This window comes from Myodes glareolus, chromosome 2 (genome assembly GCF_982192425.1).
Source record: "Myodes glareolus chromosome 2, mMyoGla1.1, whole genome shotgun sequence".
Classification (NCBI taxonomy): domain Eukaryota; kingdom Metazoa; phylum Chordata; class Mammalia; order Rodentia; family Cricetidae; genus Myodes; species Myodes glareolus.
Window position 1 is genome coordinate 66,065,589 of NC_142027.1, and position 13,949 is coordinate 66,079,537.

At 47.9% G+C, this 13,949-nt stretch overlaps 1 protein-coding gene across 1 annotated transcript in view; it reads right to left on the bottom strand.

The window, feature by feature from the left end:
- Positions 1-8,251: 8,251 nt before the first annotated feature.
- Positions 8,252-13,949, bottom strand: part of Hacd2 (3-hydroxyacyl-CoA dehydratase 2) — a 95,171-nt gene continuing 89,473 nt past the window's right edge. The window contains exon 7 of the mRNA XM_085685499.2: positions 8,252-11,036. Coding sequence (XP_085541625.1) covers positions 10,954-11,036 — 83 coding nt within the window. The 3' untranslated portion in view covers positions 8,252-10,953. The remainder of the gene's footprint in view (positions 11,037-13,949) is intronic.

Consider the following 13,949-nt stretch of genomic DNA (forward strand, 5'->3'; position numbering starts at 1 on the left):
AAAACCAAGGGACATAGAGAACAGGAAATAAAAGACATGAGAGCAGGCCCTCCTTCATGTCCCTGTGCCTCTCGTCACCTGCTGCCATAAAAGGCCCAGGCTGTGTGGGCTGTCTGTCCCCAAAACCTCCATTGCCAGCCAGAAGACACATGCGAACATCGAAGTTTGATGAGGTGGTTCAGGGACCCTTCTCTCTAAACGACAGGTGTCTGCCTGTTCCCCAGGGAGCCACTGTGGAGCCAAGGAGCAGGACCTAAAGTGTCAGGAACACCACATGTTTCTTCAAGAGAAGCAGGAAATTAATTTTTTTAAAAAATGTGATCTCTCATAATTTTAAAATGAAAAAAAATATTTTAGAGGAAAAAGAAAAAGCTCCCAGTCGGCAGAAGGCACAGTCAAGCTTTGGCATATTGATTCATATGAGGGTCTCACGGCTACCTGGGCACAGAGCTCCTAAAGATCATAAGAGGGCACCGTGTGTGTGTGTGTGTGTGTGTGTGTGTGTGTGTGTGTAAAAATGAGGGCCAGGAGGGCTTCAGAGTGGAAACAGCCTTTGGAGAACAATGCCTTGCCGTCTCCAAACACAAAAGGGACATTTTGCCACTGGCCAGGGCTGCTTTCTACCAGGCAGAGGCATCTGCTCCCTACATGGAGCTGAGAGGAGCAGAGGGAGGAGATGGGCATGCAGTGGGGATGAGTGAGGCAGGGTGGGAGAGGAGGGATGCTCGGAGGTGGTGGGAAGCGGCTCAGAAGTGAATCACATTTCCACGTGATGGGTGCAGTTCACACTTTGGGAGAGAGCAGGGAGCGACCAGAGCCTGACTTTTCTAAATATATCAGCCAAGTCAAACAGCTGCTTGGCTTGGAATGGAGATTTGTGACAAGGAGCCTAGCACCCCATGTTCCTTGTCTCCAGTGTGGGGCGGGGCGCTGAGGCTGACTCAGGAAGGAGTCTGGAGACTTCTTTTCCTAAGTGCTGACCGGCCCTCAGGAGACCATTGCGGGTCCAGGGAAAGCTGAACTACCACAAGGTTTCTAGGAAGGTCTGAGTGGGGGTCACAGCACGCACTCCTCTTCCGATTGCCCTTGGCCCTTCCAGGGCTGGTGGGCACAGAGGTGGTTGTCTCTCCTGAGCTTCCAGACGTTGGGGGTGTTCTAATGAGGCTACGAGTGCCTCTCTCTGCTCCCCAGCAAGCATTTCCTGCCAGTGGCTTGGGCAGTTCACCTTGTTGACAAAGGAAGGAGACCAGAGCCTCATCTGCTCACTCAATTGCTCATGGAAGACTCTGCTCCATAGGCACAGCCATGAGGGCTCTAGTAAGGCCCGAGAGTGCACACAATGCTCTTCCCAGGGCCTGGAGGGGGTCTTCCTTCTATGACAATGGTCCTCAGTGTTAGGAAGGTTCCTATAATACAGTTCCTCATGCTGTGGTGACACCTCCCAACCATAAAATTATTTTTGTTGGTACACATACCTGTAAATTTGCTACTTTCGTGAATTGTAATATATATTACAATTCTGATGGTCTTGGGCGATTCTTGCGAAAGGGTTGTTTGGTCCCAAATGGGGTCTATTCTGCAAGTTCCAGGAGGGAATGCACTTGGAGTGCCCCCCACCCCCTGACAGATGTGGCTCTGCTGCCTTAGTCAAGGAGCTTGGGTCACCAAGGAGCAGGTTATACCCACTTGGCACACCCAGATGTGACCTGCACACCATCCCGCAGGTTGTGGGGAGCACCTGGATATGGCCTGCACACCATCCCACAGGCTGCAGGGAGCACCCGGATGGCCTGCACACCATCGCGCAGGCTGTGGGGAGCACCCAGATATGGCTTGGACACCATCCCGCAGGCTGTGGGGGGCACACGGATGTGGCCTGCACACCATCGCGTAGGCTGCGGGGAGCATCTGGATGTGCCCTGCACACCATTGTGCACGCAGGCTGTGGGGTGCACCCGGATGTGGCCTGCACACCATCCTGCAGGCTGTGGGGAGCACCCAGATGTGGCCTGCACACCATCGCGCAGGCTGTGGGGAGCAGGGTGACAAGTGGCAGTTCTGTCACTAACGGGCCACACCTTTTCCCTCCTTGGCATCATTTCCATCTTTATGTAAGCAGAAGCCCGGAGGTGACAGAGCAGGCTGAGGCACCTTCCAGCTCTGATGTCATAGTTCCCTTAGGTTAGAGGTGGGCTGGGGTTTGGGGGCAGTGACAGCCTTCCATGGAGTGGGTGGGACTCTCGTTTCTTTTGTCTATGGGGTGAACTGTGCTAGTCACTGGCAGGTCATGCCCATCCACACTTTGCTGGGAGGCAGAGAGGCGCCTGGAGTCTGACTAACAGCTCAGAAACAGAAATGTGCCAAAGAAAGATGGCTTCAGTAGTTCTCTGAGATCCCCTTGTGGGATCTCACCCACTGGTGATCTCACCCACCTCTGCACCCCTGGGCATTCTGCTTGGCTGGGTTCAGTTCTGGGGACAGCTCTGGGTGCTGCCGAGAATCTACCCTAGGCCTCCGGGAATCCTGTGGGCGACTCCCAGTGGCTAGCAGCTTTGCCAATAGCAAGTGCCTGAGGAACAAGTCAAGTCTGGGGAAAGCTCTACCTCAGCTTGAAGGCAGCCGTGCAGGACGCTGTAGCCCAGGATCTAGGAGGCGGCACCCTCTCAGGCCCTCCACCTTTCAAGGCACTAACTGTGCTTCTCCAGGGGACATCAAAGGTGTCCGGAGGGCAAAGGGGGAGCCAGCGCAAGTCTCAGCAACCAGCTTTCATGAGCATATTTTAATATTCTACTTTATTTGTATGTATGTGTGATGCGCACATGGACCGACATCAGGTGTTTCCCTCAACTGACTCTCTCTCTCTCTCTCTCTCTCTCTCTCTCTCTCTCTCTCTCTCTCCCTCTCTCCCTCTCTCCCTCTCTCCCTCTCTCTAGATAGGGGCTTTCATTGATACTAGAGCTGTCTAACTCAGCTAGACTCACTTCACTGGACATGAGCCCCAGGGAGCCTTGTCTCTGTCCCCTCGGTGCTGGGATTAGAGGGAAGCACCACTGTGCCCCCCCTTTTTTGTTGTTGTTGTTTTGGATTTTGTTTTTATAGTTTTTTAAAAGTGGGTGCTTAGGCAGTGTGGGGGTGGGTGGGGAGGAGCAGAGGAGGGAAGCAGGTGGATGGTGGATGCTCAGGAGCTAAAATCAACAGGCTTGAGCAACTGAGAAAAGTGAGGATGGCTGAAGACCCAGGAGAGAGACGATGGCTCCAGGGCCTGCCTTGTGTGGCTGGCTGACTGAGGCCATCAGAGAAAGGAAAGACAGCAGTGGAAGAGGACTATGGAGGATGAACGTTTGTGGCAGGGCAGGAGAGGGGAGTTCCAATCTGAAGGGTGAACTCGGTGGCTATGGATTCCTGATGGAGGTCAAAAGTCTGAGGAGATCTGCTTCTCCTCTTAGCATCTGCTCCAGGAGCCTCCAGGACCCGGATGGGCAGTGCCAGGGTGAGCTGCAGGATTGGACAGCTAGTACTGGAGCCTGAGCTAGTTCCCTCCCTGGTTGTCACCAAGGCCCGATGGGAACTTCCAATGCCTCAGCTTTTGATTATTTTAGAAGACTACATGGTATCTTATACTTTTAAATTGTTGGCAACTGATTTGATTATAAAGAGACAATGAGGGTCCAACAGAACGTACTCACAAGTCAGATCTGCTCTAGCCCCGCAGGTCGAAGGCCTTGGGTTAGAATGAGAAGGAAAACTGAGATGGAATTTGTAGCACGATTAATAAAAATCCAGAGACAGATATTGGGGGTTCAAGCTGAAGACCAGAAAAGCAAAGCAGTCAATCACCGGCTCTTACCTTTACCTCAGTCCAAAAATGGCATTCCCGCCTTCAGAAATCCTCAGAATGAGACTGAGCCTGAAACCTGTCTCCTCCCGTTTTTATATTCCTCTTTAGGGCTGGGATTAAAGGTGTGCACCATTACCGCCCAGTTTCCATGGCAAACTAGTGTGGCTACTGAGATTAAAGGTGTGTGCCACCACTGCCTGGTCTGTAAGGCTGATCAGTGTGGCTGTTTTACTCTCTGATCTTCAGGCAAGCTTCATTTATTAAAATACAAATGAAATCTCACTGCAGGAACCACCAAGTCCAGGAGTCCCACAGTGTTCTTCAAAAACTCTCCTCAAGAGGGCCAGGGAGATAGATGGCTTACCAGGCACATTTGCTGCCAGTCAGGACAACCTGAATTCCAACCAAAGAATCCACACAGGAAAGGAGAAAGGTTTACCCCAATTGTTCTCTGACTTCCACAAGCATGCTGTGGGTACAGACACATGCAGCAAAATTTCTCCATATGCCCCTGCAAGTAAAACCACCCATCACTCATAAACGCTAGTAAAAAATCAGGCTTCAGTGTTGCCAGTTGGGTGGGTGTAGGGGTAGCTCAGGGCTGATTTTAACTAGTGCCTGGAGTTCTTGGGGGCATACCAAGTATATGAGAAACCAAGTTGGGAAGGAGGCAATACAACTGGCCTAGAAAACAAGAAGTGTAGGCTACAGGACAAGAGAAAATAGAGCTCCAACATGGCTGCCGATGGGCGGGAGGGTGCTGGCTCCCAGGAAGATTTCCTTTATACTCTCACAGCATCTTTGCTTCTCCCCAGGGAAGAGGGATGCTGATCTTAATGCTGAGTCTCAAGGTTATGGATGCAGCTGATGGGCCTTAAGAGGTCAGTGCATTGGGCTGGGATCTCTGTGGCCTCTCCCAGGCTTAAGTAGCGAGAGGAGTGGGGGCGTTCTCCCTAGCTCTCCTTGGGAACTGCCCTGCCTTCTTGGCCTAGCCCTCCACCAGCCAAAGCCAGCTTGGAGCCAGGTGTAGTGACACAGGCGCTCCATCTGTCTTTCCCTCCCCGCGCTAGTGCTGGGATAAAGAATGGGATGGCATCTGAAGGGAGTTTAGAAGGTCTCGACATTTCCTTAGAAGTGACCACTTCTCATTGGTTTAGGGAGGAATGTTTTGAGCCTCTTTCCCAGCCTAGAGGAATTCCACCCTGGAGAGATTAGCCATGACACTTTTTTTGTTTGTTTACTTTCCATGAAGGAGAAATAAGAGTCCTGGGCTAGCACTGGGCATTGCCGAGCCTCCTGGTTACTCCAAAACCCAGAGTCTGAGACTGCTGGGTGCCCAGCCCTAAGACAAGGACTAAACAGTGTGCCCTGGACCTATAACACAGTGACAGAACCATGTCAGTGGCATAGCATGTCAGGAGAGGGAGAGAGAAGCAGGGTGGGAAAGAGCCTAGAGACAGTACCAAGAGACTCGGACTGAATGTCTAGAGTAGAGTGGGGGGATGGGCCTTGGGTAAAGATTAAGAGGAGGCAAAGTGTTTCCCAAACAGGTTTAGGATTTTGGTAGCAAAAACTGGAAAGATTGCTTCTGATGGCCCCTCCACCACCTGCCTGTTTTTTTCTTTCTTTCTTTCTTTCTTTCTTTCTTTCTTTCTTTCTTTCTTTCTTTTTTTTTTTTAAGGCAGCATCTCTTTCTATAGTTCAGAAATCCACTGCTTTCAGTCTCCTAAATGCTGAGATTACAGGTGTGAGCAACATGCCTAGTCTAGGGCACTGCTTTCTTGGTGAAATCAGGGAATTGAGGGGGATGGAGTTTATTTAGACTCATACTGGGCAGGCAGGGAGTCCCAAGGGTTTGACTGAACTTGACTTGGGGCATCATAGACAGATTCACATGCACTAGCGACACCTTTTACACCCACGGAACAACAGCAACCGGCACACTCCATCTGGGGTGAAGCATACCTGCACCATTAGGCTAAGCATCCATTTACTTATTTGATGAGAGTGGTATATCTAAAAACCCAACCCACCTAGAAACTGAAGTAGCAAGCTTCCCAGGTCCCAGACTGAACCCCACTCCCACCATCCCCAAGAACAGGTGGCTATCCTTTGGAAGGCTGCCACCAGCAGTCATAATTTTCAAGGCGCGTTCAGAGAGCCTTGGGAAAAAACAGGTTTGGAAAGTCTAACACAGCACCTCCTCTTATATACTCAGAGTAAAAGCTGACAGGAGAAAATTTTCAGCGTTTCAGTCTTTGAAACCACGGACACCCCCACCCCAACACATCCACCCACAATCCTGCCACTCAGAACTGTGGTGGATGGCAGACACATCTGGTTGAATTAGCCCTGGGTTATCTGCTTGGTCACTTCGATGTGGTGGTTGTTTAAACAGCTCTCTGGAGGAAGAGGTTCAGTCTTTTAAAGAGAATAATTCATGGCATGGGCAGAGTATTTAGAATCTGTGAGAAAACTCACAGTTCAAGAGTCAAGTTAACTCAAGTCCACAGTGTACCCAGCAAGCTGCAGACAGCATTCTCAGGTCCAGACACTGCCTTATAAGGTGGTCTGACATTTTCTCATGGCCCAGACTGCCCTCCAAAAATATCCAGAGACAAAGCAAGAGTGGGAAAGGACCTCCTGGGGCATTTCAGATAATCACATGCAGACTTGGCTGCAGAGCAGTGCTAACACCTGCTTGCAACCCTGTCTCTCAAAGCTCTGGGCTGTGCAAAACAGAAGGGCACTATGGGAAAAACGCGACCCTCAAGGCATGCACCCAAGCTGCTTTTTCTTTGCACACTCCCAGAATGTGCTCTCAACCTGACTTTGCTTTATATGGACAATAGATGCGTGACTAATTTTCATCTGTGTGCCTTGTTGCCCTTCTTATCCTTGGGCCGAAGCTGTTTCTGCGATGCCGCCAGTGCTCCCGAAAACCAGATAGCCTGTGAGGTGCTGCCCCCCAGCGGGAACGGCTGGCCACCACAACTCGCTGGCGGAAATGGCGTTCCAGACCTTGGCCAAGGCTGTAACTGCAGCAGGTCTGGATTCCATCCGTCCACTGCCAGACAGATGTGAAAGTGATGCGGTGGACAGGAGTCTATGCTCTGGAATTAGGGAGATCCCAGAAAACAAGGCGGTTTACAAAATGGACACTAGATGCTTCAATACAAAGCTTCTCACTGTTTTAGATAGATTACCCAATGGGGGGTCACGGGGCAAATTTGCCTTTTTATTTTTGGTATGGAGATTTGCCCATGTAACACCATGAGTGCCATTCTAAATGGAAAAAATAAAAACAAAATCAAGGAGTCTCTCACATTTTTCAAAGAAAGCATTAGTTAAAAACACAAAAGAACTTCATGGCTCTCCCCTGATCTGGCTTAGATACAAGGAGATGTTAATAGGTATGGCTATTTTGGGGTATAGCTACTTAAACAGTTTCTTCACCATCAAATGGTTTGACAAGGAGCCAGGCTATTTGTAAGGCTGGGATTAAAAAATAACGATATGATGAATTGCAATGCTAGCTCTCACTCCTTAAAGGAGCAGCGCCCAGCAGCATTTTCAGAAGGCTGTGTACTAGGAGGGTTCCCAATCACACCAGGAAGTCTTCAGGCCAAGGCTTATATCAACAGAGCACACATAGCTGCCACAGAGAACAACGGCAACCAGAAAGCGCCAGTTCTCACCACCATCCTGAGACTGTACAGGAAGACTGACTCAGTCGTCGGCTGATTCCTTTTCTCATAAGTGAGAAACAAAGGGTCCTGCACGGGAGAGGGGCACTCAGGCTGCCTTGCAGTGAGCAGATTTCTCCCGTGGGATACCAGACAGTGGGTAACTTTGAGAAACACTGCAGATTTAGGTGGGAGCACCCAGGGGACTGGATGAGCCTGTGCACGGAAACTGTTCTAGGGAAAGAAACGGTGGATCCAGAGCGGGAGGGCATCCTAACCAAGGTCCCTCCTACACTTGATCACGTGAAAAACTCCCAGGAACTTTCTGGAATTGGAACCACTTTCAGGGTGAGGTACTTGAACTTCACTGCATCTAGTTTCTATGGAAGATGAACACTGCTGGGAAACAGTTATCTGCCAAGAAAACAACCTAAGAAAACCCCCCCAAACAAATAAACAAAACTCCATTCTAGGACAAAGGATCTTCGATCTTCACTTCTTACTGATTAATGTTTTAGATTTCTGGTTCTTTAGCCGGGGGGCGGGGTACTCGCACCCTTGTGCGGCCTGTTGGCAGCCTGCCTTGGTGAACCTGAAGACTAACTGGTAGAAAGAAACATCTTAATAAAGTCCACTTTTTTCTGTAAGTACAGAAAACATATAAGAAACAGATTTGAAAATCATCAAAGAACAAGCTGGAGTCTGTAATGGAATGGGAGTTTCCACATTCTTGCAACATGGCCCAGATCAGACCCAGGCAGAGCACACACCAGTTTATTTTGAATGCAACACAGATCAGTGTTTGATGAGTATAACCTACTACATTAATATCAGATAAAAACAGCTTTCAAATGCATGCATAGAAAGTTAAGCATAGTCTTTGAGCTCCTTATTTCTAAATATACAAAAAATACATTTAAATTATATAATTTTAGTGAATCAAAGACTTATAAAATTACAATTTTGGTTTTCACAACATAGAAAAAATACAAAAATGATTATATATATGGTTGTATAATTTTTTCACCCAAATTTCAAAGGAGCAGTATGTACTGACTTTGATGTTTCATAATGGTTGATCTGAAACTCAGAACTGAATGTGATTTTCAGACGGACCACAGTGACACCACTTTTATTAGAAATGAAAAGCCAGCAGGAGTGAAGCAGCAGCACGGGCCTCTCGGGCTGGCATCGCTCGTATCCTCCTCTCGCTCAGTTGGCTTTTAGAGGAACAGCGCTTATTCTGTGACTGACTCCACGGGGCCTCTGATTACGGAGCAGATGTGCAATGAGTGGTCCCCACCTCAGCACGGTGTAGATTAACAACACGAGTCTACAGAGCACTGCTGTGCACCTCAAAGAGTCCTTCCCTTCAAGAGGGCCCCTTGGGAAGATCTGAGACCATCATGGGTGTGGGGAAGATGATGCCTCTGACTCTTAAGTCTGACAAAGTACCCTTTGAAGTACCCTGAGAAGCACGTTCCTCAGTCACAGCTCACTATTAGACGTGACACTTGGAGGGACTGGATGTTCTCAATTTATAAAAGAACAAAATTACCTTAATTTCAAAGAAGAAATTAATTCATGTTAGGGATGAAAAAGGAAAGGAAAAACAAAACACTAAAACTCAGCCGCCAAGAGAGGTGACCGACAGCTGCACACATCTGCTGTGCCTTCAGTGCTCATGTCCAGAAGAACTGGTGATGGTGTTCTCACCACCCACGGTCAGTTCGATGTAGTTCAGCCGATGCAGAAGGCCCGAGGAAGACCCTGTCCTTGGGCTGGACGGTTTGCTTCTCACATCACCTCTTGCAGCCATTCCGACACAACTGTAACAATCTTAGTCAGATACAAGACTGATAAACCCAAGTTGATTCTGTTTTACAGAAGTACAGTTTGGAGGAATATAAAGTTGAAGAAAATCTTTCCCACATATTTGTCTATCAAATACCAGAATAGATTGTGATTTCAACACAGCCAAGTTAAGAGAGCTGACTGGAGGCAGAATTCTAATGTTCCCTTTGACAATAACTTATCACACACCTGCCTGCATTGGGTTTTCAAGCTCCTATGAAAATACACATTTGAAAATGTAGTTTTCATTATATTCTTCTGATTGAAACGATTATATTCTAAATGACAATGGCAAGATTTTTAAAGTCTTAAACAGAAAAGAAAACAAGGGAAGAGATCCTAATAATGTGCTTTCTAAAATCAGGTGCACATCTAAATGGGCCTGGCATTTTCATCAGAACTTTGCTTTCTATTTTTAAAAGGACAGTTTGTTGAGTGCACTGTGAGGAGCGGCGGGCAGGGCAGTAACTCGAGTTTTGCTTGTCTCCTCCAAACCTTTCCTAAAGGGACTTCGATAGACAGTTAGGCAATTCAGTGCTGGGAGGACACCTTAGACAATGCCCACAGTCGAAAGCCAGCTGGGGGCTGCTCTGACATGTGTGTCACTGAACTTACAAGGCAGTGGGAATTAACACAGGGCCACAATCAGGAAAAATACCCAAACAGAAGAGCCAAAAGCTAAAATAAAAAGTAAGTATAGATTTATATCTATTTCTGAATGCTTTTCTGGACTATGGTGGTAACTACAGATTTCCTCCTCCTGTGTAATAATGTGGGCTTCGAGTCTGCCAATGAGAATAGCTCTGGGTCAGTACACATCTGTGCTCCGAGCTGGGTACAATGGAGGTACTGGGCATTTACTAGGTACCGAGCCTCCCCTCTCACACCTTGGCTTGTTAGAACCTACAGAAGCTAAGCTCCAGGTAAGGGTCTTTACAGTATACACACTTACTAACTCCAAGCACGGTTCTTAGTGGCAGGCAGTAACGAGTCAATTGAGAACAAATGAAAGACTTAGGCTTTTAGTGGTTTTCTGGTTACAGGCACTACCCGAAGCTTCACAGGCATATACATCTTGTAACTCATTCACTAGATATGAGGGGCTAGGTCCTAGCCAGAACTTCAGAGCATTCCAGAGGATGAATTGCCGCTTCATAATTACAAAGAGTTTCCAGCATGCCGTCAAGCACTTTGAGAAGGGAATGCTAAACACACTGCAGACTGCAACTCTCGAGAACTCAGTGTTACAGGTCTCTATGTGTCAGGTATATGAAGACACGGAGGAGATAAATACCAACCCCTTCTAGGACCATCACAGACACTGGGAACTCCTGGTTAGAGCATGCTGAAAGGACCGGCTAGGATGCTTGAACTAACAGCTTTCTGCATTTTTATCTTTATTTTTATTTTTTATAAAATCCCAGGCCCATGTGACACTGGATTTTGGTTTTTATTTTGTTTTTAATATTTTAAAAATAGTTCTTACTTATTTTCTATGAAATGTACTGGGAACTCAAAAAGTCTGCAGCATTTTTTGATCTTGAAAAGTTTGGTTTCGGGTAGTGGTGTGGAGAGCTAGTCAAACTTCTTGTGTTCTTCAGTGCCAGAAAGGACCTTTCTTCTCTGGTGGAGCATGTGGAAGTACAGCTGGGGGAAAACTGGAAGACAAGAAAACAACAGTGGCTTAGGAGCCTTTGGAAGCTCCACTCACTCAAAGAATGGCTCCAGACGGCAACTGCTTTTTCATCCAGTGACCAATGGCACTAATAAAACAGGCATGAAGAGGGAGGGACAACATGGGGACTCTCCTGCTTCAGCTGAAGGGGAAAGCAGTGTGGAGTGGAATGGCAGGCACCACTGCCACCACCATAAGAGTCAAGATGCCAGGTCACCACATAGTTATCATCCGTGCTGGAGACTGAAAACAGTGTCACACGAGGCAAGTCTCTGTCACTGAGCAATGGGCCCAAACCCTGCTTACGCTCCATTAACCACATTTATTCTAGTTAATTTCAGAACCCCCAGAGAAAGACATGTGATGGAGTCGTCCCGATTTCAGAAGAGGAAATCACAGCCCCAGAGAGGGTAAACAACATGCCTGGGTGTTCACAGGGAACCTGGGATCAGGTCCTGGGCTCTGCACTGCTTGGGGGTGGGGCCCTAGCTATCACCTCAGAGCACATCTTGAGAAAGGCTCCTCTATGACTGGCAGAAAGAGGAGGGAGAAGAGGGCCACAGACATAACAAAGCAGTGCTGGGGGTGCAGAAAAAGTCATTACAGAAGGGAAGCCAGTATTTGGGGTACTGGAAAGCCTTCCGTCCTTGGTATTGGTTTTAGAGGAGAGACTGCCTCCCTAGAGAATGTTTGGCAAGGGGCTTGGAGTAATGGGCATTTAGAATATGAAACAGGGATGCCAAAATATCCCTAACACCTGTTCATCACAAACCAAATGCCCAACGGAGAAGTGCTGATCGAGCAACCTGGTCTTCACATGGCTACTGCAAACGGGGACACCCAGTCACCACATAAACACCGTGTAAGGACCCTTCCCTTCCCTTTCAGTGGCCCCATCTCTGTGTTCCAGAGAATAGTCTGTATTTGAGGGAAGGGGGCTTCTACTATTGCCAGCTTTTCTGAGATAGTTAATTCTTTAAGCCGATAACTGTTTTTTGTTTGTTTGTTTGTTTTTTGGTTTCCTGGCAGAGTCTCCCTGTAGTCGCAGCTGTCCTGAAACTTGCTAGGTAAACCAGAGTATCAGCCTGCCTCTGCCTTCCAAGCGCTGAGATTAAAGATGTACACCATTATGCTTGGCTTTAAGCTGACCAAATTTTAAATGCCCCTCTTAAAGAACTTCAAGATATCAGGAGGTATTCAGAGATGTGGCCAACAGGTTCCAAGCCCAGTTGCCACCCCATTTGTTATTTCCAGGGAGGAAGTTACTTGTGGAAGAGGCTCAGCTTATTCAAAGAATTCAACAATGACAGAACTATTTTAGTACGAAAGCCAGAAAATTTGACAAGCTCTATAATCTAAAAACTGGAAATAAGGATATAATTAAGCCATAGGGAGTGCTAATTGTAATCATTTAAAAATGTGGCGCCAGTCACATCGCTAGCTTTCCCTAGGAAAGGGACTCTCTGAGCTGAGCAGGCCCAGGACTGGCTGCATTTGTGAGTACTGTATCACTTACAGGGGGTGGCAATGTGTTGGGAGCTAAAGATCCCTGGCCTCTTGACTTTCTCAGACCCTATGGCTGCTGGAGTGAACTGACCGAAACACCTGTGCCTGCAGCTGCTAGATCCCGAGAACTAGGCGTGGCTAAGGATCCCTATATAAGGTGTCCCTGAGCACAATAAAGATCCGCACTTGGCATTCTTGTATCAAGGATGAGCCGTGTCGGCGTCTCTGTCTGTCTGTCTCTGTTTGTCTGTACGCTTTTAAGTCTCCAGCTTAGTTCCCGGCTCATACAGTCCTGTAGTGGCACAGGAGCTACAGGACCGTCTCCGTTTGGGCTTTTACAGCGATGCCCCACGGTATCTTCAGAGGTTAGTACTAGAGGTTATTCATTAGACCCTCACTGGTAGTAGAAGCAGAAGATGGTCATGTGTTCCTTCAGTCTCATGGGAAAGAGCTTGAGGCTATCAGCAGGGTCACACTACAGAAATGAGGCTTTTCCTAAATTTAGAATTTTAAATAAACATTTATTTAGTATGTGTGCATTGTGTTTGTGCATGTGCCGTGGTCACAGGAGACCTTGTAGGTGTCGTCTCTCTCACTCTACCATGTGGATTCCAGAGATGGCACTCAGGTTGCCAGACTTGGCACTTTATCCACAGTCATCTTGCTGGCCCAGACGTGGCCCTTTCCGTTCTCTTACACTCGGCAGAGGTCCCTAGTGCTCTAGGCAGAGAGAGGAATGCATGTGGGAAGCTGGACGCTGGACGCTCTAGGGCTGTTTCTGTTCCAGGGGTGGCTTCTTGGCAGTCGAAGCATTGATACTGTCTCTCTCAGAATGACCACTGTGATCAGGATGGACAATTCAGGACACATGGCTACTTTTGCTACATCTAGCCATGCTAATGAAAGAAAGCCTTGAAGAAGATACTAACCTGAACAGGCAACTGAGAAATCTACTATCTTCTGTTGGGTCTGAACTGGAGAGCAGAAAGGAGGGAGGAGGAGAGACCTAAGGTTAGGAAAACTGAGTTCTGTGCCTGGAGAGACCGGTCATCTGTAAAAAGCATATGTTTCTCTTGTAGAGTACCAGAGTTTGGTTCTCAGCACCCATGTGGGACAGTTAAAGCCATCTTTAACTAATTCTAGCTTCCGAGGACCTGATGCCTTAAGGGACATGGCCCGCCTATAACTGAAAATCAGTCTTGATGACTTGGTGGATAAAGGGGCTTGGCCTGACACCATGACTGTGGCCCTGGTCACGTGGACAGAGAACTGACACCATGATAGTGATCCTGGTCACGTGGACAGAGAACCAACACCATGACTGTGACCCTGGCCACGTGGACAGAGAACTGACACCATGACTGTGGCCCTGGTCACAAGGACAGAGAAC